At 38.6% G+C, this 25,796-nt stretch overlaps 2 protein-coding genes and 1 pseudogene across 10 annotated transcripts in view; 2 read left to right on the top strand and 1 right to left on the bottom strand.

Moving 5' to 3' along the window:
* Positions 1–545: 545 nt before the first annotated feature.
* Positions 546–25,796, bottom strand: part of TMEM87A (transmembrane protein 87A) — a 43,649-nt gene continuing 18,398 nt past the window's right edge. Inside the window, exons 8-20 of one of the 9 annotated variants that reach the window (XM_060148169.1) lie at positions 25,213–25,274; positions 24,244–24,427; positions 22,931–23,030; positions 20,531–20,624; positions 19,652–19,727; positions 17,073–17,177; positions 16,099–16,157; positions 15,089–15,192; positions 7,632–7,705; positions 7,151–7,212; positions 5,255–5,307; positions 4,680–4,710; positions 546–1,814 (exon numbers count right to left, since the gene is read on the bottom strand). In XM_060148169.1, the coding sequence (XP_060004152.1) occupies positions 1,773–1,814; positions 4,680–4,710; positions 5,255–5,307; positions 7,151–7,212; positions 7,632–7,705; positions 15,089–15,192; positions 16,099–16,157; positions 17,073–17,177; positions 19,652–19,727; positions 20,531–20,624; positions 22,931–23,030; positions 24,244–24,427; positions 25,213–25,274 (1,046 nt within the window). In that variant the 3' untranslated portion in view covers positions 546–1,772. The other 8 variants (XM_060148150.1, XM_060148159.1, XM_060148212.1 and 5 more) reach the window with 8 other exon arrangements.
* On the top strand, positions 3,628–4,036 carry LOC132519861 (large ribosomal subunit protein eL42). The gene has a single exon (XM_060148217.1). The coding sequence runs from the start codon at positions 3,653–3,655 to the stop codon at positions 3,971–3,973; it is 321 nt and encodes a 106-aa protein (XP_060004200.1). The 5' UTR covers positions 3,628–3,652; the 3' UTR covers positions 3,974–4,036.
* Positions 8,028–13,008, top strand: LOC132504423 (COP9 signalosome complex subunit 7a-like; annotated as a pseudogene).

Here is a 25,796-nt window from a genome sequence, read left to right on the forward strand (position 1 = left end):
TCCCAGGTGGTCCAGTGGTTAGGACTTGGCACTTTCACTGCCAAGGCCCAGGTTCAATTCCTGGTCAGGAAACTAAGACCCTGCAAGCCACATGACATGGCCGGGGTGGGTTTTTTTTTTTTTTTTTTAGCCTAGTCTCAAGTTAATATCTAACCAGTCTCGAAAAATATTTGACCAACTATCCTGCTGCATTATGCTACTGTTCACTTGCTAAGTTTCACTGTGGAAGAACAAGCACACGAAGTTAACACCAGCCTTTTGCAAATGGGTTAACCTGAGAATAGTCAGTTCTTCATATTGTTTCTTAGAGATACTATCTAGGTGATATTTTGTTGTTGTTAATCACCATACCAAACAACTATAGAGAAATGTTACATAAATATTTAACACTTTAGTGAAGATTGTAGTAGTGTGGTCACTGGTTTGAGCGGAAAATAAGACAACATAGAATAAAAACCATGGAAGGAAAATTCTACAGGAGAGAGTTTGGGAGAAAGAAGGGTCTTTAAAGAAAGTCTGGAGAAAAAGTGAGAAAAAGATATCAATTTTGTTAAAATTTTTTAATATTAAAAAGTGGCATGAACTTTCTATGTAGAACAAAAAATCTTGGGAAGGCAAAATTGGACAAAATCATTCAAACAAATATAGTGCTTCAAATGAATCCCATCACCTTGTGATGTTTCTTATAAACCATCCCTAAACCAACACCAGATACAAGAACAGTCGATCCTAAAGAATGAGCAGCAGTCCAGGGCCTCCACACTATTTCATGCAGAAAAAACTGTTTAAGCCAGAAGGACCTGTTTCCTTTGTATTAGCTCCTGCTTCTGAAGCATTATAATCCCTTTAACAGGGTGCTCACTCACATGCACTTACGACGGAGTGCCTTTCTGCATCTAGTGCAACACCCAGTAAAAGGCATGAAGACAAGCAAAGCATTGCCTAGGACTCTGCAATGCTGCCCTTGAAGGCTTACAAAACAGTAGTTAAAAGTTCTGGAGTGTGCACCACATTGCCAGCAATGGGATGTGTCACAATAGCAGATGTCAAAAGAGTTAAGCTAATATTTCTCTCTAAAGTACATCTGAAATAGAAAAATCTTTAATATACACCGTTTGTAAACAAAATTGCACTTGATTTTGCTTTTTCAAATGATCTAAATCACACTGTAACAGTCTCTCTCTTTCTTTCTTTCTTTTTTTTTTTTTGGTTGTTCTTTTAATCATTGTTAGAACCATGGCTCCTTAACGCAGAAGGACTCCTTTTTCTCAAAACTACCTCTGCAAGATTTAACCTTGGCTTCCCAGGAAATGCAAAAATAATTAACAATTTCCCCCATCACCTATGTAACTCCCTAAATAAATTAAAATTACAGGCAGTTGCTCCTGGATATTACTTATTATGGTGTTGATGTCACAGTTCTTCAGAAGATGTTAAATTTTTTAGTTTGACAGATTAAACAATTTAAACATTATAGAAGGTTTAGGAACAACATACACAAGTTGCATAAACATCCATGTCAGGGTGTGGGAGGGAAAGGGGCATCAATGCTGCAAATAAAAAACTTGTAGATTTTTCTCATCCTATGACCTTGTTTTCAATAGAATGTTCTCCTTGTTCCAACACCTCTCGCCAGCTCCAATGCACAAAGATCAAGGAACAGATCAGGATGTCATTGCCTCCTTTAATCCCATGGAGCAGTGTAAAGACTAACACAGAAGCTGATCTCTTCCCAGATACTAGCCATCTTCAGCTGCAAATCTTCCCATTCTTTACTCCATTTTGGACCTTTCAAAGTGCGTGATCATTCGTTCCTAGGGGGAAAAAGGTTATGCTAAGTATATTAATTTTAAATGGTCTACATTCCAAATATCTTTTCCAAAGATGACCACACACACATTTTCTATAAGTACTTGCTTATGTTCATTAAATATTTAGAGCAACGGTTCCTAACCATCTATAAAGATTTTGATACACACAGATGTCCAAGTCCCAAGATTAACTGAAGCAAAACCTCTAGGCTTCTGGACAACAAACCACAAATCAAAGGGAACTGTATGTTTTAGAGTCACTTAAGCTTTAATAAAAATGTGTACCTCCTCTGATTCAGGAATTTAACTTAATGAAATAGTCAAGGATGTGGGCAAAGATTTAGCCACTAGCATCTCCACTGCAACACTCAAAATATAGGACTGTATAAACAAACTATAGTATATCCTTACAATGAAATATGCTGACTAAAATTACATATGATGAAAAAGTTCTAGAGATCTGTTGCAAAGCAATGTGCATATAAGTCAGCACTTTGCACTTGAGAAAGGTTAGAATGGTAGATTTTACGTGTTTTTCACCATAATTTTTTTAAATCGTAAAAAAATTACATTTGACTATAAAATAGTATTTATAGTATGCCATTTCAATTGAGAAAATTAATGTAATACTATTAAATTTCACAGTAATTATAGTAATTTTACCTTAGAGTATTTTTCATTTTTCCTTTGCTTCATTTGCTAAGTACCTATAACAAATTTATCCCAAACTCTGACAGAACTGTAAATCCCTTTTCAATATGATCAATTACATCAGATTATCTATCCTTTTCAGGTTTTTTCCCTTAGAAATACTCGTCCCTGAAGCTCTCTGTTCTCCCGCTCCATTCCGGACTAGCTGTTCTCCAAACTTGTTGCCCAGCTGTCACACTCTGAGAATTTCTTACATCATCCTAGGAATTCATCCCTGCCTCTCTGTGTCGGATCCTTTACTTCCTGGATCCGAAGTCTTTCTCTTTTTAGTTCCCTCATTTTATGAATAACATTTTCTAATACTTTCCTGAGAAAGCACACATAGGATGTCAATTATTTTAGTTTTTGCATGACTGAAAACATCTTTGTTTTACCCTTATATTGATAGTTGAGCACAGAATTCTAGTTTGAAAATAATTTTTCTCAGAATTCAAAGACATTGTTCTATTATCTTCTAGCTTCCAACATTGTTGAAGAGTCTGATGCTGCTTTGATTCCTAGTCCTTTATTTAATTTGTTTCTCTTGTAATTCATTGTTCTTTTTCAGTTCTTAAATCATTTTTTCACACAGGAAAATATAAACAGATGAATTCAGTGCCACCAAAAGTACTACAATAAACCCATATTCCCATAAACAGCACAACTGGGTTTCACATACTCAGCCTCCTCTGGCTGAAATATGCGTTTCTGGAGAGTTGGAGCCAACGGGATACCCTGAAGGCAAACTGTTAGCAGAAGATGGCTCCCAAGAGAAAGATCTAGGAACTGCAGAATATACCACAAAAAGCAAAGGCTTGTCTGAAAGGTAGAGTTCTCAATTATCTCAATGCATGCAACAGCTAAGAAATCTGACACTGTGTACTGCACCACACAGCAGGTCAGTGAGAAGTGACCATTTTTTAGCAGTCAATCCAACACAGTAAGTCACAATTGGGCAGAGGCTTTTAAAAGGCTTTCTGAAATCGTCACTCTAGAATAACCTAAACATTCAGAACACGTCTAGAAGTGGTTTCCACGAACTCAGACTGCAATTCTTACATAAAACCTCATGTGAAATCTTCTAGATAAAGTGTATGGAGCCATATTAAAAGACTAATAGCTCTTTCCGTGCCAATAGCGCTCTCGCAAACATGGTGAACGTTCCTAAAACCCGCCGGACTTTCTGTAAGAAGTGCGGCAAGCACCAACCCCACAAAGTGACACAGTACAAGAAGGGCAAGGATTCTCTGTATGCCCAGGGAAAGCGGCGTTATGACAGGAAGCAGAGTGGCTATGGTGGGCAGACTAAGCCGATTTTCCGGAAAAAGGCTAAAACTACAAAGAAGATTGTGCTGAGGCTTGAATGTGTTGAGCCGAACTGCAGATCTAAGAGAATGCTGGCTATTAAGAGATGCAAGCATTTTGAGCTGGGAGGAGATAAGAAGAGAAAGGGCCAAGTGATCCAGTTCTGAGCTTCATATTTTGTTTTGTTATGAAAGCAATAAACATTTGAGATTGTTTAAAAAAAAAAAAAAGACTAATAATCAACATAAACATTAGAGGTACTAATTATCCTTATTATCTGGAGGACAGTGACACAGGTAACACTGCATAGTAGGTAAATTAAAATAACTTTTTTTTTTTGGCTGTACATGAGCCTCTCACTGTTGTGGCCTCTCCCGCTGCGGAGCACAGGCTCCGGACGCGCAGGCTCAGCGGCCATGGCTCACGGGCCCAGCCGCTCCGCGGCATGTAGGATACTCCCAGACCGGGGCACAAACCCGTGTCCCCTGCATCGGCAGGCTGACTCCCAACCACTGCGCCACCAGGGAAGCCCCAACTTTTCTTTATTATTTTTGCCTAGACTAGATAAGGGTTAAATTTGAATTTCTTAAAGACAAAGGAATTAGTGGAAGAGTATGGTACCGGCTACCCAATTTAAACAAAGACATTCTCAAGTCTGACCACACTTTGTAAGAAATAAAAGGAGGACATGTACAGAAAGGAAACATTCTTGAATATTTTAGTTATAATATTAGTATTTCTCTTTTCATCCTTTGTCAACTATACCAACTATAGTTCATCAGTCCATTACCGAGTCATATAAATAAATCTCCTTGAACAGAAGACTTAAGCCACCAGACCCATAGTTTATGTGCATATGATTTAATTACTAACCTCATCTGAATCCAGAAGGGCTGGAAGTGCTCTGCAGAGAGAAAAACAAACTAAACAATGTAAAATAAAGCCATAAATGGTTCAAAAAGAACAGTGAATAATGACTACAATTTAAAGTTTTTGTAACTACCTAAGATTTGCATCCCATTGAAGACATTTCAGGAAAAGAAAAAGCAAATACAAAAAAAAAAAAAAAAATCACAGTTACTAGAATTGTATGGACTTTAATAGGAACAATGTTTAATTAAAATTATAGGCATGGAAAGGAACTCAAAAATTCCAAAAGGATTATCCCACTGATTTCAGGAAGACCTATAGCTAAACCTTTCTGAGCAGAAGTGTCATCTGAATGAATAATCTGGATTATTTTTGTTTGTATATCATTCCTGGTCTTTATTTTCTAACATCTTTTTAATATTTTTAACACTTCAAATTATTTCAGTAATTTAACCTTTTACTTCTAGAGTTAACTACAAGCATTCTCATTACTATGCTCTTCAGCTCATTCATTTAAAATAATAAAAGTAATACTAACTGTGAAAAAGGATTCTTGTGGTAAGGATTCAAAAACTTACACATCTGTCACAGATGAAGGAACATTCTCTTCTACCCACTTTAAATCATCTTCCTGCTGAGAACATATAAATGCCAGATGTTACCAAAATGCACCAAAATATACATCTCAAGTAACGATCTAAAGAGGTCTCAATTTAGTCTCTTGTCACTCTGAACTAGTATATTCACATAACAGGACAAATAACAGAAAAGTCAAATAATTTAATTTAAAAAACTAAACTATATGAATGAAATATAAAATGATATCCTACATCCGTAAACGCTTTCTTCTCAGTAATCTAATACCTAGAGTTTTTGCTTCATGTAAGCTTTGCTCCTTAAAACTGAGATAAATTCTAAAGCCCTTTTAAATACAGAGTGAATGCACAGTTCTTAAGGAAAAAAAAGCTGACTGAAAAACTCGATTTTTTTTAAAAATTGAAGTATACAGGGCTTCCCTGGTGGCGCAGCGGTTGAGAGTCCGCCTGCCGATGCAGGGGACACAGGTTTGTGCCCCAGTCCGGGAAGATCCCACATGCCGTGGAGCGGCATGCCATGAGCCATGGCCGCTGAGCCTGTGCGTCCGGAGGCTGTGCTCCACAACGGGAGAGGCCACAACAGTGAGAGGCCCGCGTACCGCAAAAAAAAAAAAAAAAAAATTGAAGTATACAGTTGATTTACAATGCTGTGTTAATTTCTACCGCGCAGCAAAGTGATTCAGTTATACACATATATATTCTTTTTCATATTCTTTTCCATTATGGTTTATCACAGGATTTAAAAAAAAATTTTTATTGGAGTATAGTTGATTTAGTTTCAGGTGTACAGCAAAGTGAATCAGTTATACATATACATATATCCACTCTTTTTTTAGATTCTTTTCCCATATAGGTCATTACAGAGTATTGAGTAGCATTCCCTGTGCTATACAGTAGGTCCTTGTTGTTTACCCATCCTATATATAATAGTTTGCATCTGCTAATCCCAAACTCCCCATCCTTCCCTCTCCCACCCCCGGCCTTGACAACCACAAGTCTATTCTCTATGTCTGTGAGTCTTTTTCTGTTTTGTAGATAGGTTCATTTGTATCATATTTTAGATTCCACATATAAGTGTTATCATATGGTATTTGTCTTTCTCTTTCTGACTTACTTCACTTAGTATGACAGAGATTAAGTCCATCCATGTTGCTGCAAATGGCATTATTTCATTCTTTTTTATGGCTGAGTAGTATTCCGTGGTATATATATGTACCACATCCTCTTTATTCATTCATCTGTTGATGGACATTTAGGCTGTTTCCATGTCTTGGCTATTGTGAACAGTGCTGCTATGGACATAGGGGTGCATGTATCTTTTTGAATTACAGTTTTGTCCAGATATATGCCCAGGAGTAGAATTGCTGGATCATATGACAACTCTATTTTTAGTTTTTTGAGGAACCGCCATACTGTTTTCCATAGTGGCTGCACCAGCTTACATTCCCACCAATAGTGTAGGAGAGTTCCTTTTTCTCCACACCCTCTCCAGCATTTGTTATTTGTAGACTTTTTTTTTTTTGTAGACTTTTTAATGATGGCCATTCTGACCGGTGTGAGGTGATACCTCATTGTAGTTTTGAAAAAATCATCTTTACTACAAAAAAGATCACCTTAGATTATTAATGGGGCTATGATTTCACTGATGAAAACCATTAAACAGAACCATCAGAATGGTCTGGAACCTTTTCAGGACATAGCAGCAAACCATCTAGTTAAAAGATTACTAGGTCCTAGACAGAATCTCTTGCTATCTCTGTTTTTAAAAATGTTAATTACAGCATAGGTAAAAAATCATTAAGGCCTGTACATAACTGCTGAGCTCCACCAAGGGCTAGAGGACAGGGGAAAAAAAAGAAAAAAAGAAGTCATACTTACTGCTTTGTTTAATTTACTATTTCCATTTGGTTCTTGTTTGGTACTTCTCATTTTCATTCCTTCTGTAGAAGAAAAAAAAATACACTGGTTAACTAGGTCAGTAGACCAGCATTGATAGCAAAAATGGATTCAGAGCTTTATTTTAAGCTTACTGACACTAAATTATACTACAGATAAGTTTTTCCATCTTTACATTTGTGCTGCAAAGTTCAAAGTCAAGTTTTCAGCCCATCTCTAGCAAGTAAACTGGACATTTAATGTGCCATTATTTACTGAACATGGTTTCATCTAAAGATTCATACCCTTACTTTCACTTCCCCCTAACTTCACTGCATATCAAACTGAAGAACATGTTGTAAAAGAATAAATACATGCATCAAAGTTTCTTGATTTTGATACTCAAAATGTTATACTTCTTTTACTCTATTTCTAAAAACCAGAAAAGAATATTTAAAGCACAAAAGGTGAATTTTATCACTACCAAAGCTTTCTTTCAGCATAGGTTCCTTTTGTTCATCCTCCTCCTCTTCCTCAGACAATGGTGAAAAGGCAAACCTGACAGAACAAAGGTAACAGAAGGAGAAAATTAAAAAACTAAAAAAAACTACTCCACTATCTGGATTTTACAGGACTAATTATTGAAACCTCTATTATAGTCATTCATTACATCAGTTTAGTGAATAATAAAGTAATTCTTCCCCTTCAGAAAGCTCTCAATTGCCGCTATTAACAAGAGAGAAGCAGGACAGTATCATATTTATGAGTGCAGGCTCAGCCACAGACTACTTGTGACCTTACACAAGTTACCTATTCTCTCTGTGCCCCAGGTTCCTCATTTGTAGATGGGAATAATAACAGAACATTACTTATAGAGGTAATGAAAAAAGCAGGTAAGTCATTTCAAATAGAGTGCTTAGAACAATACCTCACAGTAAGCACTCAATAAATGTTCACTTATAAGCATATGTATCACACGGGGGTAAGTAAATTCTCTTGTAATTCAAAATTTCAGACTTCAAATTGGTAGTTATGATTGGGAAAGCCTGACCTTGTTGTGTTCCAAGTAATTTAAAATCTCAATTTCTAAGTGGGGAGCTGAGAAGATGAAGGCCTGATCTGGAATATCTGTTATCTTTCCTTCACAACTTACAAGAGATTCAGCAAAGCAGCTACCAGATAGGTAATTCCTAGAATGCTTTAGCTTTGAACTCATTCTGCACTTTCCATTTTACTGTTGCCTATTATTTTCACTCTACTTTGTTTTAAAATCACCCTTACCTGATAAAACTCCTTATAAGCTAGGAATAATAGGGAACACCTGTAACCTGATAAAGGTTAACTAACAAAAATTCACAGTTATGGGCGCAGTGGTTGAGAGTCCGCCTGCTGATGCAGGGGACACTGGTTCGTGCTCCGGTCCGGGAAGATCCCACATGCCACGGAGCGGCTGGGCCCATGAGCCATGGCCGCTGAGCCTGCGTGTCCAGAGCCTGTGCTCCGCAATGGGAAAGGCCACAACAGTGAGAGGCCCACATACCACAAAAAAAAAAAATTCACAGTAAATATCAAAGTCAATGTGATCCTTGAGATGCATTTATTTTAAAGTCAGCATAAGATGAAGAGGCCCACTCTCATTTCCTCTATTCAGTATTATACAGGAAGGCCTAGCAAACACAAGAATCAGAAATGAGACAGGAAGACTATTAATTTGAGATAATAACCAATCTAATGAGAAAATCTAGAAATTATTAGAACAAGGTAACACAGGAGAGTTAATGGATGTGATATACAAAAATCAATAGCATTCCTACATAATTGGAAAAGCCTAAATTATTATTTTAAAAGAGGTTGCATCCATAAGATCCACAAAGGTTTTTAAAAAACACATTTAAAGTTATAAAACATAACCGAGGCACTGAAAGGATTGAAAAATGGAGAGATAACACACTCAAGGATGGGATTATCAAAAAGATACAAAATTTCCCTAATTAATCCATTAACCTTAATTAGATTCCAATCAAAATCTCATAAGGTTTTCCTAGAATTAAACGAATAAGCTGATTTTCTTTTTTTTTTTAAAGCAAAGACCCAATAACAAAGTATATTTTTTAAAAAGAAGATTAAGGGGGAGGGCGGTTTAGGCCCTGGAGATACAAGATTTATCAGGAAGCTAAGATAATTAAGATTAAGACAATGTGCTACTGAGCAGGATGAGAGCAAAAGGGACAAGAGAACCTATAAACAAACATACTCTTTATGAATGAAAGCTCAACTGTGAAATTTTTTTAAAACTTATAGAAGAACTTTATGACTCCACCTCAAGGTAGGAAATAATTTTCTTAGAACACAAAATGTATAATCTGTGAAGGAAAAAAAATGACAAATTTGACTCCACATTTTTGAGTTTTTCTATAACCAAAAACATCACTAAAAAAAAGTTCAAAGATAATCAAACTAGGAGAAAATATCTGGAATACTTGAACATTGGAAATATCTGGAATATTGGCATCTAAAATATATTAGGAATTCCTACAAATCAATACAAAAATGATCAACAAGGCAATAAAAAAATAGCCAAAGATATAAAAAGCTGATTGACGTAACTGACGGTAAACATATAAAAGACACAAAAAGTTAGCTCAGTCTTAAATGCAAATAAAAGTAACACTGAATATTAACGCTCATCCATCAGATCTGCAAAAATTAAATAAAATAATGGGAGTGTAGAAGAAGGGAAGAGGAAAGAGCTCCTCATACCACTGTTGGTAGATACGCAATTTGTTTCAGATTTTTTTTGGAATACAATCTGGTCATACTTTAAAAATTACAAATACACATACCCTATAACCCAGCAATCTCAAGGCCACTCACTAATATGTACTGAGCATCTGCTATGTGCCAGTGTGTAGCGAAAATTTAACCTTGTGTACACAAAGGGAGGACTGGTTTTGCCCTTGACTACTGAGAGGTGATCTCTATGCCCCTGGCATGTCCTGCATGATGGGAGTGTCTCTGGTCACCCAGTTTGGCTCTGGCCACAGGACAGTCTAACAGTGTGACCTGTGACAAGGTCTCTGGGGCACACAATATTACTTCTGGCCTCCAGAGGAACTAGCAACTAAAGATAAGCCTGACCTCCAGGCCCTCCTTGGAGACTGAAGTTCAGCCACACAGATAGTAGGTGGTCGAGCCCCAGTAAGATCTCTGGACACCAAAGGCTCGGGTGAGTTTCCCTTGGTTGGCAATACTCAGTGTGTACTGTCACACACTGCAACCAGGAGGAGGGAACACCATCTGTGACTCCATGGGAGCAGACAACTGGAAATGCCGCATTTGGACCCCTCCCGGACTCTGTACTGTAAGTCTCTCCCCTTGGCTGATTTTAATTTTTATCCTTTTTCTGTAATAAACTATAGCCATCAACATAACAGCTTTCAGTGAGTTCTGAGTCCTTTTAGTGAATAATCAAACCTGAGACGGTTTTGCAAACCCTTGAACTAGCAACTGTGTATCAGAAGTGAGGACAGTCTTATAGGGACCATTCCCTCAGATTTTGCAGCTTGGCTAACTCCATGTAGCCAGGAATAGTTTTTGGCCTTCATGGAACTTACATCTGGTTTGAGGGTTGGGGGATAGGAAGAGAAGATAGATAGTAAGTAATAAATAAAGTATATAGATTTTAGAAGATAATAAGTGCAATGAGAGAAAAAAATGAGGCATAGGGGTATTCGAGTGTATAAAAATAAATGTATGTAACCGAGCAAGACCGTATGGGACCTTCCTGGGATAACCCCTCTTCCCTGGCCCCAAACCCTCTGCCTGTCTTTAGAAAAACTTTAGCTTCCTAGACCTTCCCCGAGTTCCAAAGAATAAATTTAATCAGAGAAATGAGAAAATGTAGAAGCAAAGGAAAACAGTCAAGCAAGACAAAATAATAATAGTTTAGCCATTAAACCAAGTCAAGGACCTTTAGTTCCTCCTTAAGGGCTATGGATAATATCCTGAGCCATATCCTTTGCGCTGTTTTGCCGATACTGAAACCCACACCAGGTGGAAGAAGTTAACTGTGTGCTGCCAAAAGCCTGTAGATCCTAGACTGGTTGGAACCAGAAGGCTGACAGGATTACCTCACCTCTAACCAATCAGAAGAATGTCTACAAGCTGATCATGCACCCCACACCCCTGCTCCCTTACTCTTGTCTTTAAAAGCCTTTCCCTGAAGGAAACGGAAAGGGAAGTCCCTAAACCTTTGCTCTAAGTACAACTGTATGCTGAGTCTCATGAGTCCTTTTAAACATATGTGGTCTTGGGCTTCCCTGGTGGGGCAGCGGTTAAGAATCTGCCTGCCAATGCAGGGACACGGATTCAAGCCCTGGTCCGGGAAGATCCCACATGCTGCGGAGCAACTAAGCCCGTGAGCCACAACTACTGAAGCCCAAGCGCCTAGAGCCCGTGCTCCACAACAAGAGAAGCCCCCACAATGAGAAGTCAGCACACCTAAATGAAGAGTAGTCCCCGCTCGCCGCAACTAGAGAAAGCCAGCGCACAGCAAAGAAGACCCAACGCAGCCAAAAATAAATAAATAAAATAGATACATTAAAAGAAAAAAAAGTGATCTTGGGGACCCTAAAACAACCAAACTGGAAATAGTCCAAATGCCCATGAACAGGGAAACAAGTTAACTAACTATACTACATCTGTACTATGTAATATAATGCCATCCATGAAAATAGATGAGTTTAATTTAAACCAGTTGTCTTGGAAGGCATTTCCACTATGCACTGTTGAGTGAGTAAAAGATTCCACATATGAACAAGGAATAAAATGTGGCAGGATACATCACATTGGGCTGTTAACACTGGAGTTATAGGGAGTGGGCACAATGCTTTTTAAAAAAGGAGAAAGGAAGAGGAGAGGTAAAGCAAAAAAAAATTTTTGAAGACTAAAGAGGGCTTCCCTGGTGGCGCAGTGGTTGAGAGTCCACCTGCCGATGCAGGGGACACGGGTTCGTGCCCCGGTCAGGGAAGATCCCATATGCCACGGAGTGGCTGGGCCCATGAGCCACGGCCGCTAAGCCTGCGCATCCAGAGCCTGTGCTCCGCAACGGGAGAGGCCACAACAGTGAGAGGCCCGCGTACCACACACACAAAAAAAAGACTAAAGAAAGGGAAAAATTTTATGTATAGATATAGCTAGCAAGTGAACAGAAGATCAATAGATCAGTGTAGAGGGAGGTGGCAGGAAAGGCTGGGAACAGCTGCTGGAAGTGACAGAGCAGTGGCCCCACACAGTGTGCTGGAAGAGAGGTGGGTGAGAGGGACTTTTGCTTCCACATTCCACATTTCGGCTGCTCACAGTGTTTGCTTACAGGACACATGCTGACCACTTAGCTGAAGCCCAGAATCTTCCTCCACTCACAGAGGCTCAGAAGGGTAAGTTTTGGCATCTATCAATCGTCACCCTGGCTGCCAAAGTCAAGTGTATCCTATATGCAGTACGACTGGAGGCCCTTGTCCTGCAGAACATGTGGCATCTGGAAGACCCTGTCACTGAGGCCGTGTACGCTGACGTGATTCGCCTCCCTCGACCAGCCCAACCAGAGACTGGAGGTTGACATCCAGCACCAGGACCTCAGTGCCACTGCCTGAACCCTGCAGGAGTGGTGAGTGGGCAGCAAAGTGGTGCTGTCAGGCACTGAGGAGCAGGTGAGCCATGTAGCCACATCTCAGGAACCTGAGCAACACGTGACTGAGCTGAGGGAACCAACTCCTGGCACCAACCAGTGCCAGCCCAGCGAGAAAGCCTCAAAGGGCAAGGGGCTCTGACGGAGCACCAAGATTTGGTCCAGGTCGAACTGAAGGGACTGTCATTTCTTCCCTGGGACTGTGGGACCCCAGCTATCTGCCTGCCCCTTAGGAGTCCTCAGAGAGCTTTCTTGTGCCCCTGACCAGTTGATAATCCTAGGTTCATGACCCTTCACACCTCCCTTCTTCTCTCCCCGACTCCCAAGGGAGGAGGCAAGTACATGGGTTTGTTTTTGTTTTTGTTTTTGCAGTATGCGGGCCTCTCACTGTTGTGGCCTCTCCCGTTGCAGAGCACAGGCTCCGGACATGCAGGCTCAGCGGCCATGGCTCACGGGCCCAGCCACTCCGCGGCATGTGGGATCTTCCGGGACTAGGGCACAAACCCGTGTAGCCTGCATCAGCAGGCAGACTCTCAACCACTGCGCCACCAGGGAAGCCCCCAAGTCATGTTTTTGTTGGTACTTTTTGTTTTATGTGACTTTCTTTCTTTTTCCCTTTTCTCTCTCTTTTTAATAAATTTATTTATTTATTTTTGGCTGTGTTGGGTCTTCGTTGCGGTGCAAGGGCTTCTCATTGCGGTGGCTTCTCTTATTGCAGAGCACAGGCTCTAGGCACGCAGGCTTCAGCAGTTGCGGCGTGCGGGATCAGTAGTTGTGGCTCACGGACTCTAGAGCGCAGGCTCAGTAGTTGTGGTGCATGGGTTTAGTTGCTCCGCGACATGTGGGATCTTCCCAGACCAGGAGTTAAACCTGTGTCCCCTGCATTGGCAGGTGGGTTCTTAACCACTGAGCCACAGGGAAGTCCTGTACCTAACTTTCTTATGTGTCCCATTGTTCCCTCCTGCTCCCTGCCATGCTCTCTCCCCTATTTCTTTAGAAGCCAGCATCCGTCCCTGTTTATTATATGTCATTGAGTAGGCAGGGCTGCTATGTCCTCAGCATAACCCACATGTGTTCCTTCTCCCACCACCCCAGCCCTGCATACCTAACCCCCAGCTCCTACTCCCTGCCCCCAGGCTATTTGGGGAGCATCTGAAGAGCCACAAGGCTCCCACCTTTATTCCCATCCTGAGAGTTCTGGGAGCCAGCCTGCCTTTCTAGGAGTCATTGATGAAAGTCTAGGACACTTTCAACCCAGAATCCTGTCACACTGCTGTTGTTTCCTTTCCTCTTTCCTGACCTTGGGTCCTGGGATGCTACTGCTTTGATGACTCCATAGCCTAAGGGCAGCTGTTTCTTGGGCTGTTGTGAGATGGTTCATTCTTGGCCCTGACTATCTTAGAAAGCCTGATGGCAATCCTGGAAGGATTTATACTTCCTTTTGTGAATTTGGTGGAGGAAGGGCAGGGGATATATTGTAATAAAAAGAGTACATATACATATATCTATATATAACACGACACAGAAATAAATCTGCAAGAGGTCTATCTACAAAAAAAAAAAAGATTAATGTAAAGGAGGGTCACAAGACCCTTAGTTATATCATCTCATCCTTCTCCTTCTTCGGTGGTATAGCTGCATAATATAAGTTCTTAACTGTCTAAAAGCACATGAAGAGGGGGAAAAAAAGAAGGGAAATAAAGGCATGGCTAATAACAAAATAAAGATAGCCAATTTGTAAATAACTGAGATTTGCCTATAGTTAGACAAAGCAAATTCACATGTTGATTTTTATTCCATAGTCAGTCACTTAAGTTTTCATTTTACCCTCTCTGTTGTTACAAAATAAGCTAAGCTACCAACTATAGAAATTGTTATTTCCTTCTGGACACTAGATAGGTGAGACTCTCATTACAATTGTCACAATCTATCTACCTCCCTTATTTACCCATACAAATACTTATATTAACAGAAGATGTCAGAACTGAAAGGGACCTCATATCAATAGGTATCAATTCCCCCTCTTTTATGAAGAGGAAACTAAGGTTCAGAGAGGTGAAAAGAGGCAGCATGCCAAAAAACACAACTCACATTAATAGGAGAGCTGAGACATGAACCCAATTTCCTGAGTCCAGACCCAATGAGTACTGTTTCCATTACATGATACGGCCCTGACAGTGTCACCCACTGAACCACCCCAATCGATAACGTGGCCATTCAATGGTTAGCAGCGTAAATAAGAAGAATCCCCAAACCTCTGGTTGTTTGCAGATGGTCGCCAGAGAACCATGATGACAAAGAGGATCATGGAGAACAGCAACCGCCAGATGGCATCATCCACCCAGAGCTCCCGCCAATCCTACCAAAAGGGGAAAAAATACATTTATATACATTATCTTAACCCTTTGTTCGCAAAGCCCTTTGCATAGAACAAGAACTACTTGTTTATTCATTCAACTTATATTTACTAAGGGCCTGCTATATATGCTAACAAGCACTGCGCCAAGCACAAAGTGAATGTACCTAATTTCTTCCCTTGTAGTGATTACCATTGTTAAAGAAAAGGCACTAACCAAACAGAGTGCTTGTCAATGCTTTATTACAGCTCTGAGAATCTTTAGGGAAGGGTTTTTATATAAGGTAAGAGAAAGTAACATCAGGTTGTTATTTTTTATAATTTTCATTTTCATTTATTTAGTTTTACCGAAACAGAGCCATAGCTGCCTCCAAAGAAATGCTACTGGCCATAGTCTTTGTGCTCAGATCTTAAGGACATGGTTTTTACTCAGATTAACATTATTCACACATACTTAGTATTTAAGACTCTGGATTTCTTATTTGAGAATTTTTAGTTAAAGCAAAATTGGGTTATGGCAGACTGTAGTTATCACTTATAAAATTCTCTTGAACTACTAGTATATATAGTATATGATACATATAGAATACTCAGGAGGAGAGAAGCATACTAACCCTCAGAGTGGAGACCTAACCCTAATTTTTTTTTTTTTTTTGCGGTACGTGGGCCTCTCACTGTTGTGGCCTCTCCCGTTGAGGAGCACAGGCTCCGCGGCATGTGGGATCTTCCCAGACCGGGGCATGAACCCGTGTCCCCTGCATCCGCAGGCGGACTCTCAACCACTGCGCCAGCAGGGAAGCCCTAACCCTAATTTTTTATAAGGTACAAACCTTACCACTGTCATCAACATCATTGTCTGTGTATAACAAACAGTACACTATTCCTAAATGCATGTGTTTGTTAACTCACCGACTGACAAGTCACTATCCTGAACTTCATGGTTGTCCAGATGATAAACACAATAGATGCTAAGAGGAAATATAAAATCTGGTCAGTATGAATGTTGGTTTACATCCCCAATTACATTCTCCAATTCTGGTTAAGTAGAATCCCCCACATCCCTACCCCCCAAACATCACCGTCACTTTCTGTTATTTTAACATATTTATTCAATACAAATTTACTTAATTACTCTATACAAGGCCCATGTACTCTTGTCAAACCTTTCTGTACTTAAAGAATAGTTTTGTTTACTATCTGGCTACTTCAGTAACCCTGAGAATTGGAAATGAAGTTATTGGAAACGTGGCTTTTCCCAGCAATATCAATAATACAATTTTTCCCCTTCCTTTATCCTTAGTATAGTAATGTTAATTTTTCTTTAGCTGGTCAGATGGGGAAAAAAAAGGCTGATAAAATGACTGCACGACAAACATAACTGTTGGTTCCAACCACAGGCCAGACTTCACTTTTCCTGCTACAACGGCCAAAAGGCAGAAAATAAGCCTACTTTGGCTATGGTCTACCTAATGTCTATATTTTATGCATGCTTAGTAACATACGTAAAAGGAGTATAATGGCAATGTACCCTAACCTAAAATACTATAGCTATTTAATAAAACCAAATAAGTATTAATGTTTTCTAAAAGGAATCTGAATGCTCTATGGCACTCAAGCTAACTTGCCTCAAGAAAGAGAATGGAGACAGGATATACTAACAGCTGAATTAATTTTCATCTATTATACTTAAACTAAATGGTTCTCAATCTTTTTTGAACCACAGACCCCTTGGAGAATGACAAAAGCTAAAGACCCCTTCCCCAAGTAAAATGCACAAAACTTTTCTATGTAATTTTACAGAGCACACCTATAACCTCTCAGGTTAAGAATCTCTGTTCTAAAAGGATCACATTTAAATATCAGGAAGAAAGTCCCCAACTTACCTGCCACTGCCAAGATAAGTGTGTTGGTGAAATGTCGGTACAAAGAGAGTTTTACAATGTTCCTCCGAAGTTTTAATAGCTTCATTGTTTGAGTCAGGCTAATAAATATGTGTTTGAAGGTCAAGGAAATCAACATTCAGAAAAACCATAAGCTATTAAATTAATCCTCAAGTTTCTGAGGATCTGGGGTCATAATGATAGAGCTATGGATCCCAGAGGACTTACAGCTCTCTTATTCTCAATCTCACAAACACCCCAAGCTTCACCATGATTAATAAGAAAGTCTTCATTTTCAATGAGATATTGAAGAGAAGACAGAACCAGGATAAAATGAGAATGGAGAAAAATAAGAAGAAAAAAGAGGAAAATATTAAAAAGAGAAATAAAGACAGGAAGCAGCTTTCTAGAGAAACAAAAAGAAAAAGAAAGACAAATGGAAGAAAATGAAATGAAAATGAGTAACAGGTAAGGGAAGAGAAGTCAGCATTATCTTCTCTCTTCCTTTAAGGTAGGTAGCTCTGTTCTCACTGTCCCAGGTAATCCAGTCTAGGGTCATAAATACACTTGTGCCTACAACTTTCCAGAGTTCTACACTTAGACCCCTTGTGCCATATTAAGAGAACTGCCATCAGCTGCCAGATCAATCCTGAATTAAAAGGACAGTACAATTACAATTGGCTGAGTATTCCTGGCAGTTAGGCTCTAAAAGTAATGACTCTCCATTTTCAGAACATTATTCCCAAGGAGAAGTTGCCACAGAAGACAGGAAGGGAATTGATGACTACTGAAGAGGATATCTGCTCTCATGTCTGACTTTCAGAATGAGCAGATACAAAAATGAATGAGGTGGAGCTTGGTCTGTGCTTTGACAAAGACTTATTAACAAGCTGCTACCTAAACACTGGGTTATCTCATTGTTTGGTCCAGTCCCACTTTCCTCTCTCCACTCCTCCTAATATTTATAGAGGTTCACAAAGCACACTTGAAAGATAGTGATCTGGAAAAGCTTGACCATTTGAAGCAAGAACACTTCAATTTCAAAGATTTTTGATATATGATAATCTACTCAAATCCATAAAATTGTTATTTTGTTTACATTCAGCCATTTATAACAGTTTATCAAGACAATAATATTGCACATAGAAGCAAATACACAAAAAGCAACACAAATTTAAAAAAAAAAAAAAAGGATAAAAGTCCCAAAAGCCAAATCCTTCATCCAATAGGCCAAGTCCCTAATAAACAATATTTAATTTTAAGAAGCAAGAGAAAAAGATTACTTAAATAGAAATTTGTCTGTTACGTGCTGACTGACTTCACCTGCAAATGAATCAATATTTACTTCAAAGAGTGGAAGCCTTCAGACAATCCCAAGTCAGCTTTTGAACAGGGATATAAAACACTTACCCCATAAGGATTTAAATCTGCTAAACCTACATAGAATTTTAAGAGAGTCAAACAACCTTATGTAGTCCCCAAACCACATTTTAAGAATCAAAATCTTTTCATAATTTTCAAAGCATTTAATAATTCCTAGAGGCTGAAAGAAATGTCAGGAGCAGAGCGGCCAGTGATTCTAACGCTAAGTGGGGTGCACAAATAAGTCCAAAATTAAAGTGAAATGTTCATTAAAAAAAAAAAAAGGAAAGCCACAAGCTTTTATCTTGTGCTCAGATCACAGTCACCAATTTCTGATGCAATTTTAAAAATTAAAACCAAAAAAACTGCTTACCTGAGGCCCCAGGTTGTTAGACTAAAAACACCCTAATCCCAGACTAAGGAGTAATCAACAAAACTGTTAAAAAAAAAAAAAAATCTTTGCAGAAAGATCAATGGAAACCCATCTCCAAAAAGGAGAAAATGGACTGCCATCAAAGAATCCAATGAGAAGGATATCCACCAGCACAGGGCAGTGTCTAGGAAAGCCAAGGGGATAAAGGCCAAGGAAGCAAGATCAGTCTGGGCCTGCAGACAAAGAAAAAGAGGTGGTGAAAAAAGAGATGTCCAGAGAGGAACAGAGATGAAACCAGCACAAGATTCTGCATTTATATAATCATCTGGAGTGGTTTTGCATTTGAACTGAAAGAAAACAAAAAGGTAGTAACATTTGGCACCTGCATCATTCTTCCCTTCTGACAAACCATCATGTATAATATACAGCTATAAGCATTTCACACAAATTGTTGATTACAATCTCAGTACAATGAAACGTGCTGCTAATAAGTGTTTTTTAATACAGAGTTATAACGTGCTAATAGAGTTCTTAGCACCCTAAGATCGATGGTAAGAAGCGATCACACCAAAAACTTTATGGCAGTATAAGTTCCCATTCCATCCTATCATTTCCCATCATTTTGGTTTTGGCTATAAGTCCTAAAGACCCTTCTCATATTTAAAATTACTGCATCATTAATATACTAAGAATTATTGATTTCTGGAATTGTAATATACAATGTATTTTTCAAAATAAGATGTAAGGCAAGTATCTATCTCCAAAACTATGCTGCTTGCTTTCATAAAGTTTAAGACGCTATTTATTTAACCCTTAACTACCCAATCACCAGGGCATTACTGAAAGGATATCCATAAAATAATACAGGCATCAACTGCTGAGAGGGCCAGGTTTACTATCAAAGCCAAGGGATAAGAAAAATACTACAGCAGCAGAAGAAAGAAAATGAAATTGACAGGTGGTTAAAGTTGCTGAAAGTCTAAGGAAATTACAGACAGAGGACAGTGTGGTTTGAAAACCAAATTTGCATCCATAAAGTGTTTCATTTAAGGGGCAATTTGTTGCAAAACTTACTGAGCCCTGTTTAATTGAGAGAAAAGTTTACAGCATTTACCATCTTGAATCTAACAAGTTATTGCAGACAGAAATTTTTAAATAAATAGGAAAATAACTGGAATGACCTAGGGAGGCCCACTTCTTCACATTAATCCAGCTCTAACATAAATTTCTTTATCACATATGTCTCAGTGCTTTGGTTTCCTTCCCTAACAAAAGGCATAATTATGTAATTGTAAATAATTATGTAAAGTATAGTCAGTTGAATTTTAAGAAAGCCTCTGAAATGCAAGTGCTGATTAAGCAAAGAGCACTGTCACTTTAAAACAAAAATCAGATTAACCAGCAAGTGCATGATTACAATGTTTGTCACTTACGCAAGAATGGAGCCACCTGCTCCATTGCTGCTTCCCACTGGGGAACTAGTAAATAAGCAGTAATCTGGGGACAGGTGGGAAAGTGTTCATTCCCCATCACACATTAAATTTATGAAGCTCTAATAGATAGATTAAAAAGAAAAAATGAATTATACATACGTTTGGTAAACCACAGCCCAAAGGTGACTTAGAGGAAGTAGTAAAGAAGCCCACAGGCATTTCCAATTAACCTCCTCAAGACAAAAACTATATATCTGAAATGACCACAAAAACTCTGATTAAGCAATACTGACCCCAGTAACTCTGAGGACCCCTTCCATGCCAGAGAACAAAAGATAAAGAGCTCCTGCTACCACAACCTTGTGAAGAGTGACTCCAAGGCGAGGCCTAAAGAGGAAGCAAAGAAATGAGTACAAATACAACAAACCCCGAGACAAGCTAAGTAACAAAAACTCATGTTGATTAACGCAGGCCAACAACTTAACAGATATAAGCCAGACATACTTGATTCAGCTGAGAAAAACTCAAACACACATATGGTCTTAAATCAAGACAGTGAACTCTAGAACTTGAGATCCGGTCCCTGGTTACTGCATTTTTAAAAAAACTTTTTATTACAGAGAATTCTGAAACATATTCAATAGTATAATGAACCCCTATAAAACCATCATCCAGTCCCAAAAGCCATCTAATCCTGCCCCATGCACACCTCATCCACTGCCCATCCTCCCATACTATTCTGAAACAAATCCTAGATCTTACCTTTTATTTATATGTATTTCCGTATGTTTTTAAACAGATATGGACTTTGAAAAAACATAACCACAATATCATTATCAAATCTAAAAATGTTAACAATTCCTTAATACAATCAAAATCTTATTGAAACTCATTAAATAGTCTGTTATCAAGCTCAAAATCCAGCAAAATGTGAAAAGTCTGAGTAGCTTCTGTGTCAAGGAGGAAAAATCTTAGATCCTTGATACTCAACGTACCTCTGAATCAGAATCTACGTTTTAACAAGATCCCCAGGTGATTCATCAGTGCATTACATTACGAGGTGCACTGCCTTAAATCATGTCTACCTAAGCCTTAGCAATATTTGTTCTTATATTTTGTTATATGCTAGAAAAACTGCAAATGAGCAGGAATTTATTTCCCCAATGGTGTTATCTTAGAAACCCAGAATACTGCCTGGCATACAGGAGGCAACCACATATGTTAAATGAATATATACATTTTAAAAGTGAGAACCCCCCATTCCCCTAATCCCATTTAAAGCAAAACTCCTTTAAATGAATGAATAAATTAAAAAAATTAAAGTCCCCCATTTAATTCCACTTAAAGCAAAACTCCTTGAATAACTGTCTATACCTAACTCCAATTCCTCTCCCCCTATTTAAGAGAGAATTCCCCTTATTCTCTCTTAAACTCACTCCAATCAAGCTTTTTGTCCTACCCCCTTCATCAAAGCTGTTCTCATTTAAGGTCGCTAATATCCTCCATGTAGTTAAATCCAGTGATCACTTCTCAATCCTCTTACTTGACACAATTAATCACTCCCCCCTTGAAACAGTGTTCAGCTTTGTCTTCCACTTCACTGGTCACTACTCAATTTCCTCTGTCCTAATTCTACTTCACCTCATTGATTTCTAAATAATAATAGTCCAAGGGCTCAGTCCTTTGACCTCTTCTCTGTATACACTCACTTCCTTGATGATCACATCCAGTCTTAATGGCTTTAAATAACAGCTACATCCTTATGACTCCCAAATTTATATCTCTGCCTTAATTTCTCCCTCCTACTTCCCTCATTTGGATATCTAACTGACCTTCTAATCCTGCCTCCACTCCAAACTTATTCCATTTAAGATCTTCCTGAACTCAGTAAACGTTAGTTCCATCCTTCCACTTGCTTAGATCAAAATAGTTGACATTATCCTTGATTCTAGATCAAAATAGTTGGCATCATCCTTGATTCCTTTTCTCTTTCACATCACACATTTTATCTACCTGCAAAGTCCACTGTATCTACCTTCAAAATATAAAAGAATCTGACCACATCTTAACATTTCTTCCCCTGGTGTACATGTAGCTTCTTCACCAACTTGGATCTTTGCGTAACTGCCAAAGTGAAGCCTTCCTTGAGCACCATATTTACAAATGAAAGTTCCACCTCCTGCCTAGAACTCTATATGCTTTCCCTGCTTTATCTGCTCACTGACATATTAGATTTTTCATTCACGTATTTTTATTTTACTCACGTATTTTTATCTGTGCACCAGTCTGTCCACAAATGTAAACTCCAAGTCTTTTGTTTTCTTGCTGTATCCCTAGGGCCTAGAATGTCTAATATATAGAAGGCACTCAAGAATGCTCTTCCCATTAAAAAAATATGACTTGCAAGAATACTTTGGAAGAGGAAAGTCACAATAAGTTTACTCTAAAAGTTTGATGTTTCAATGTCATTTGCTATACTGCAGGTTTTCCTGCAGATGCTCCTTAAATTCTAAGTAGTAAAATGAAACACTAATATTTTTCCAACTTTTACAAATCTACAATATTTCAGATACCTTTGATTTCAGAAATATTTCTTATATCGACTCTTTCAGAATTACACTGGAAACCTGCAACACTGTTTCAATTTAATCAGCATTTTAATTTGCTCTTCCATATAGGAAGTTAATACTTACTTGACTATGCCATATCCCAGACTAACTATGATGACCAGGGTTCGAGCCAGTGAGCGTTTAACTGCTGAAAGCAGCTCTGCAAGGATCAGGGCACCTTGGACTGTAAGAAAGAAAAAAGGAGGGAAAAATGCAGTATGTAAACTAGGTTTGGGAAAAGGCACAATTCTAGAACCAGAATGTAGATTTCTAACACTCTTCAGAATAAGCACTGATATTAGTCCTACTTAAAAAGAATACCTCTTCTGCGATGTTTACAAGTACAAGCTGATATCACTTAGTATCTTACTCATGTGGATAGCAATCTGGGTGTGCTCAATTTACCTTCCCTCTCCACCTCCCGCTTCACTAAAACCTCAGCAAAATACCTCAGCCTACTTCAACAATTTATAGCATCTAAGGAATATTCCTCCCAGTTTAAAAAACTGTGAAATATAGCTACCTATATGTAGGAGAGCACAAAACACAACACAGAATTTTCAACTCACTTTCACATCTATTATTTTCAAGCCATTTCAAAGACCAGGGAAAGATCTAATTAGTATATCTTGCAACAAGAATTATTAATAATTAAGTGGTCTGATGAGAGAGAACTGAAGCTATCACAAAAAAAAAACTTCAGGGCTTCCCTGGTGGCGCAGTGGTTGAGAGTCCACCTGCCGATGCAGGGGACGCGGGTTTGTGCCCCGGTCTGGGAAGATCCCACATGCCATGGAGCGGCTGCGCCCATGGGCCGTGGCCGCTGGGCCTGCGCGTCCGGAGCCTGTGCTCCGCGGCGGGAGAGGCCACGGCAGTGAGAGGCCCACGTACCGCAAAAAAAAAAAAACCACTTCAGTACGAAACAATTTCTATCACTACCTGTTCACCTTACTAAACCATACATACCCTCCTATTTTCTTACTATATTTTACCAAGCCCGCCCCCCAACCCAGTATCTCTGAAATCAAGGTAGGTCTTACAATCAATGGCATCTTACAATTAAATTAGCAGTATTTACCTTCTTTCTTAGATGCATATAATAATGGTACCTTAAAAATCAACAGCAACTGAGATTCAAAAATGATAATAGTCCCAAAGTGGCCACTACTGTAGTAACTTTTGTATGTTTATTTCAATAAAATTACTCTTAAATAACTGAACCCACAATTTAAGAGATTAAAAACAAAGTCACAATCATAGTGATTCTGCTTAAGTTGTTCTAATAATTAAGTAACTGCAAAGTTACAGCTACTTAATGACTGCTGACCTTAGGAAAATTGTCTTAAGTTTCACCTGCCAATCACTAACAAACTGGCAAACATTTTTTGGTCACATACCAGATTCTCCTTTGTATCGGATATTCTGAAATTCTGCATAGAAGACAGCTTTCTCAAGCATTCCCAGGAAGATGACAGCACCAATCCAAAACTGAATTCTCAGAAGATCTCTCCAATAGCAAGCAGACCATGCCAGCCACAGAACACCAAATAGGACATATACAATACACATCACCATGAAAAACTGTCATCCAAGTGGGTAAAAGAGAAAAAGAAGGATTAAGGCCAAGAGCCAATTTAGAATCAATACACAGTCTTAACATAATGTAAAAAATATACATACTACACCTTCTATTTTAAAAATTATTTTATTTCTTTGAAGTTCAATACTAAGATGAAAAAACTGTCTCCTCTCGGGCAGAGAGAGACTACCTAAGAGTTTCCCTTAGAGAGTGACCACTCTTTTTATTAAAAGAGTTTTTTCAACTCACAATCTAAAATTATTTAAATGAAGACAATGAAAGGAAAAAAGGCACGGTAGGGTTAGGATACAGCTGAGGGCAAGGAAACACAACAGAGTGGGAAAACTATAAAAGCACAAGGAAAAAGAAAAAAACTCCACAAACAAAAGAAATCTGAAAACAGATTAAGGATGTTCTCAGACACACAGACTGAAAAGGAAAAAGTGTCATCATTTACTCATCCTAAATGGGATCAGAAACTATAGGGTTTTAAGAAGTACCCCATTTTGGATCCTAGAGAGGATGTGAGAGGTGAAATGACCTTTGAGGTACTTTCCAACTCTAAAATTCCACAAGTCACTGACTTCATTTTACAAATGAGAAAATGAGGCACAGGGGGGTTCACTGACACTTCCAAGATCACATTCTAGTAGGAAGTAAGTACAGAACTACAAGCAGTATTTTCGGAACTGTTCAGGAACAAGTCTTTAATACTGCCACAAAACATGGACAATCTTTCAAGCTAAACTCATTTAATGTTGAGGTTAAAGAATATAAGTTCACTTACAATCATCAATGGGTATTCTTCAAGCGTGAGGTATTCATAGGGACCTTTCACTTCAACAGTCACTGCCAAAACACAGTCCTCAGAATTAATGCAAAGAATGAAAAAATTAAACAAGAACATTGTCTGATATTTGTTTGATTAAATTAATGAAAACTCCATTGGGTAATTTACTTTTATCCATTTCAATCCTGGTGAATATTACATTTGTAAAGCACTCTGAAATTCATGAAGTGTTCTGATGGTTTGTGCTGTGTCCTGCACAGGCCTCAGCATGACTCTGCTCTAGTCAGTATCTTAGGTGGAAAAGCCCTCTCTTCCCATACTCACATCCTTTAAAGACTAAGTTGAATGTATTTCCTCCACAAAACCTAGTGAGCTGCCCAAGTGGAACTATTCCCCATCTCCTCTAAATTCCAAACATACTTCATGTATGCTTTTTCTTATATCACTAATATGCTTTGAAAAGTATTGGACTTCATTCCTTCATTCTGCTGCCCTCTTTGTTCTTTTCTCTCTCCTTACCTGTATTTTCCTACTGCTTTCTTTCATTTTTACCTACTTTAACTTTATGTGACTTTCATAAT

The sequence above is a fragment of the Lagenorhynchus albirostris genome, chromosome 1, assembly GCF_949774975.1.
Source record: "Lagenorhynchus albirostris chromosome 1, mLagAlb1.1, whole genome shotgun sequence".
Lineage (NCBI taxonomy): Eukaryota > Metazoa > Chordata > Mammalia > Artiodactyla > Delphinidae > Lagenorhynchus > Lagenorhynchus albirostris.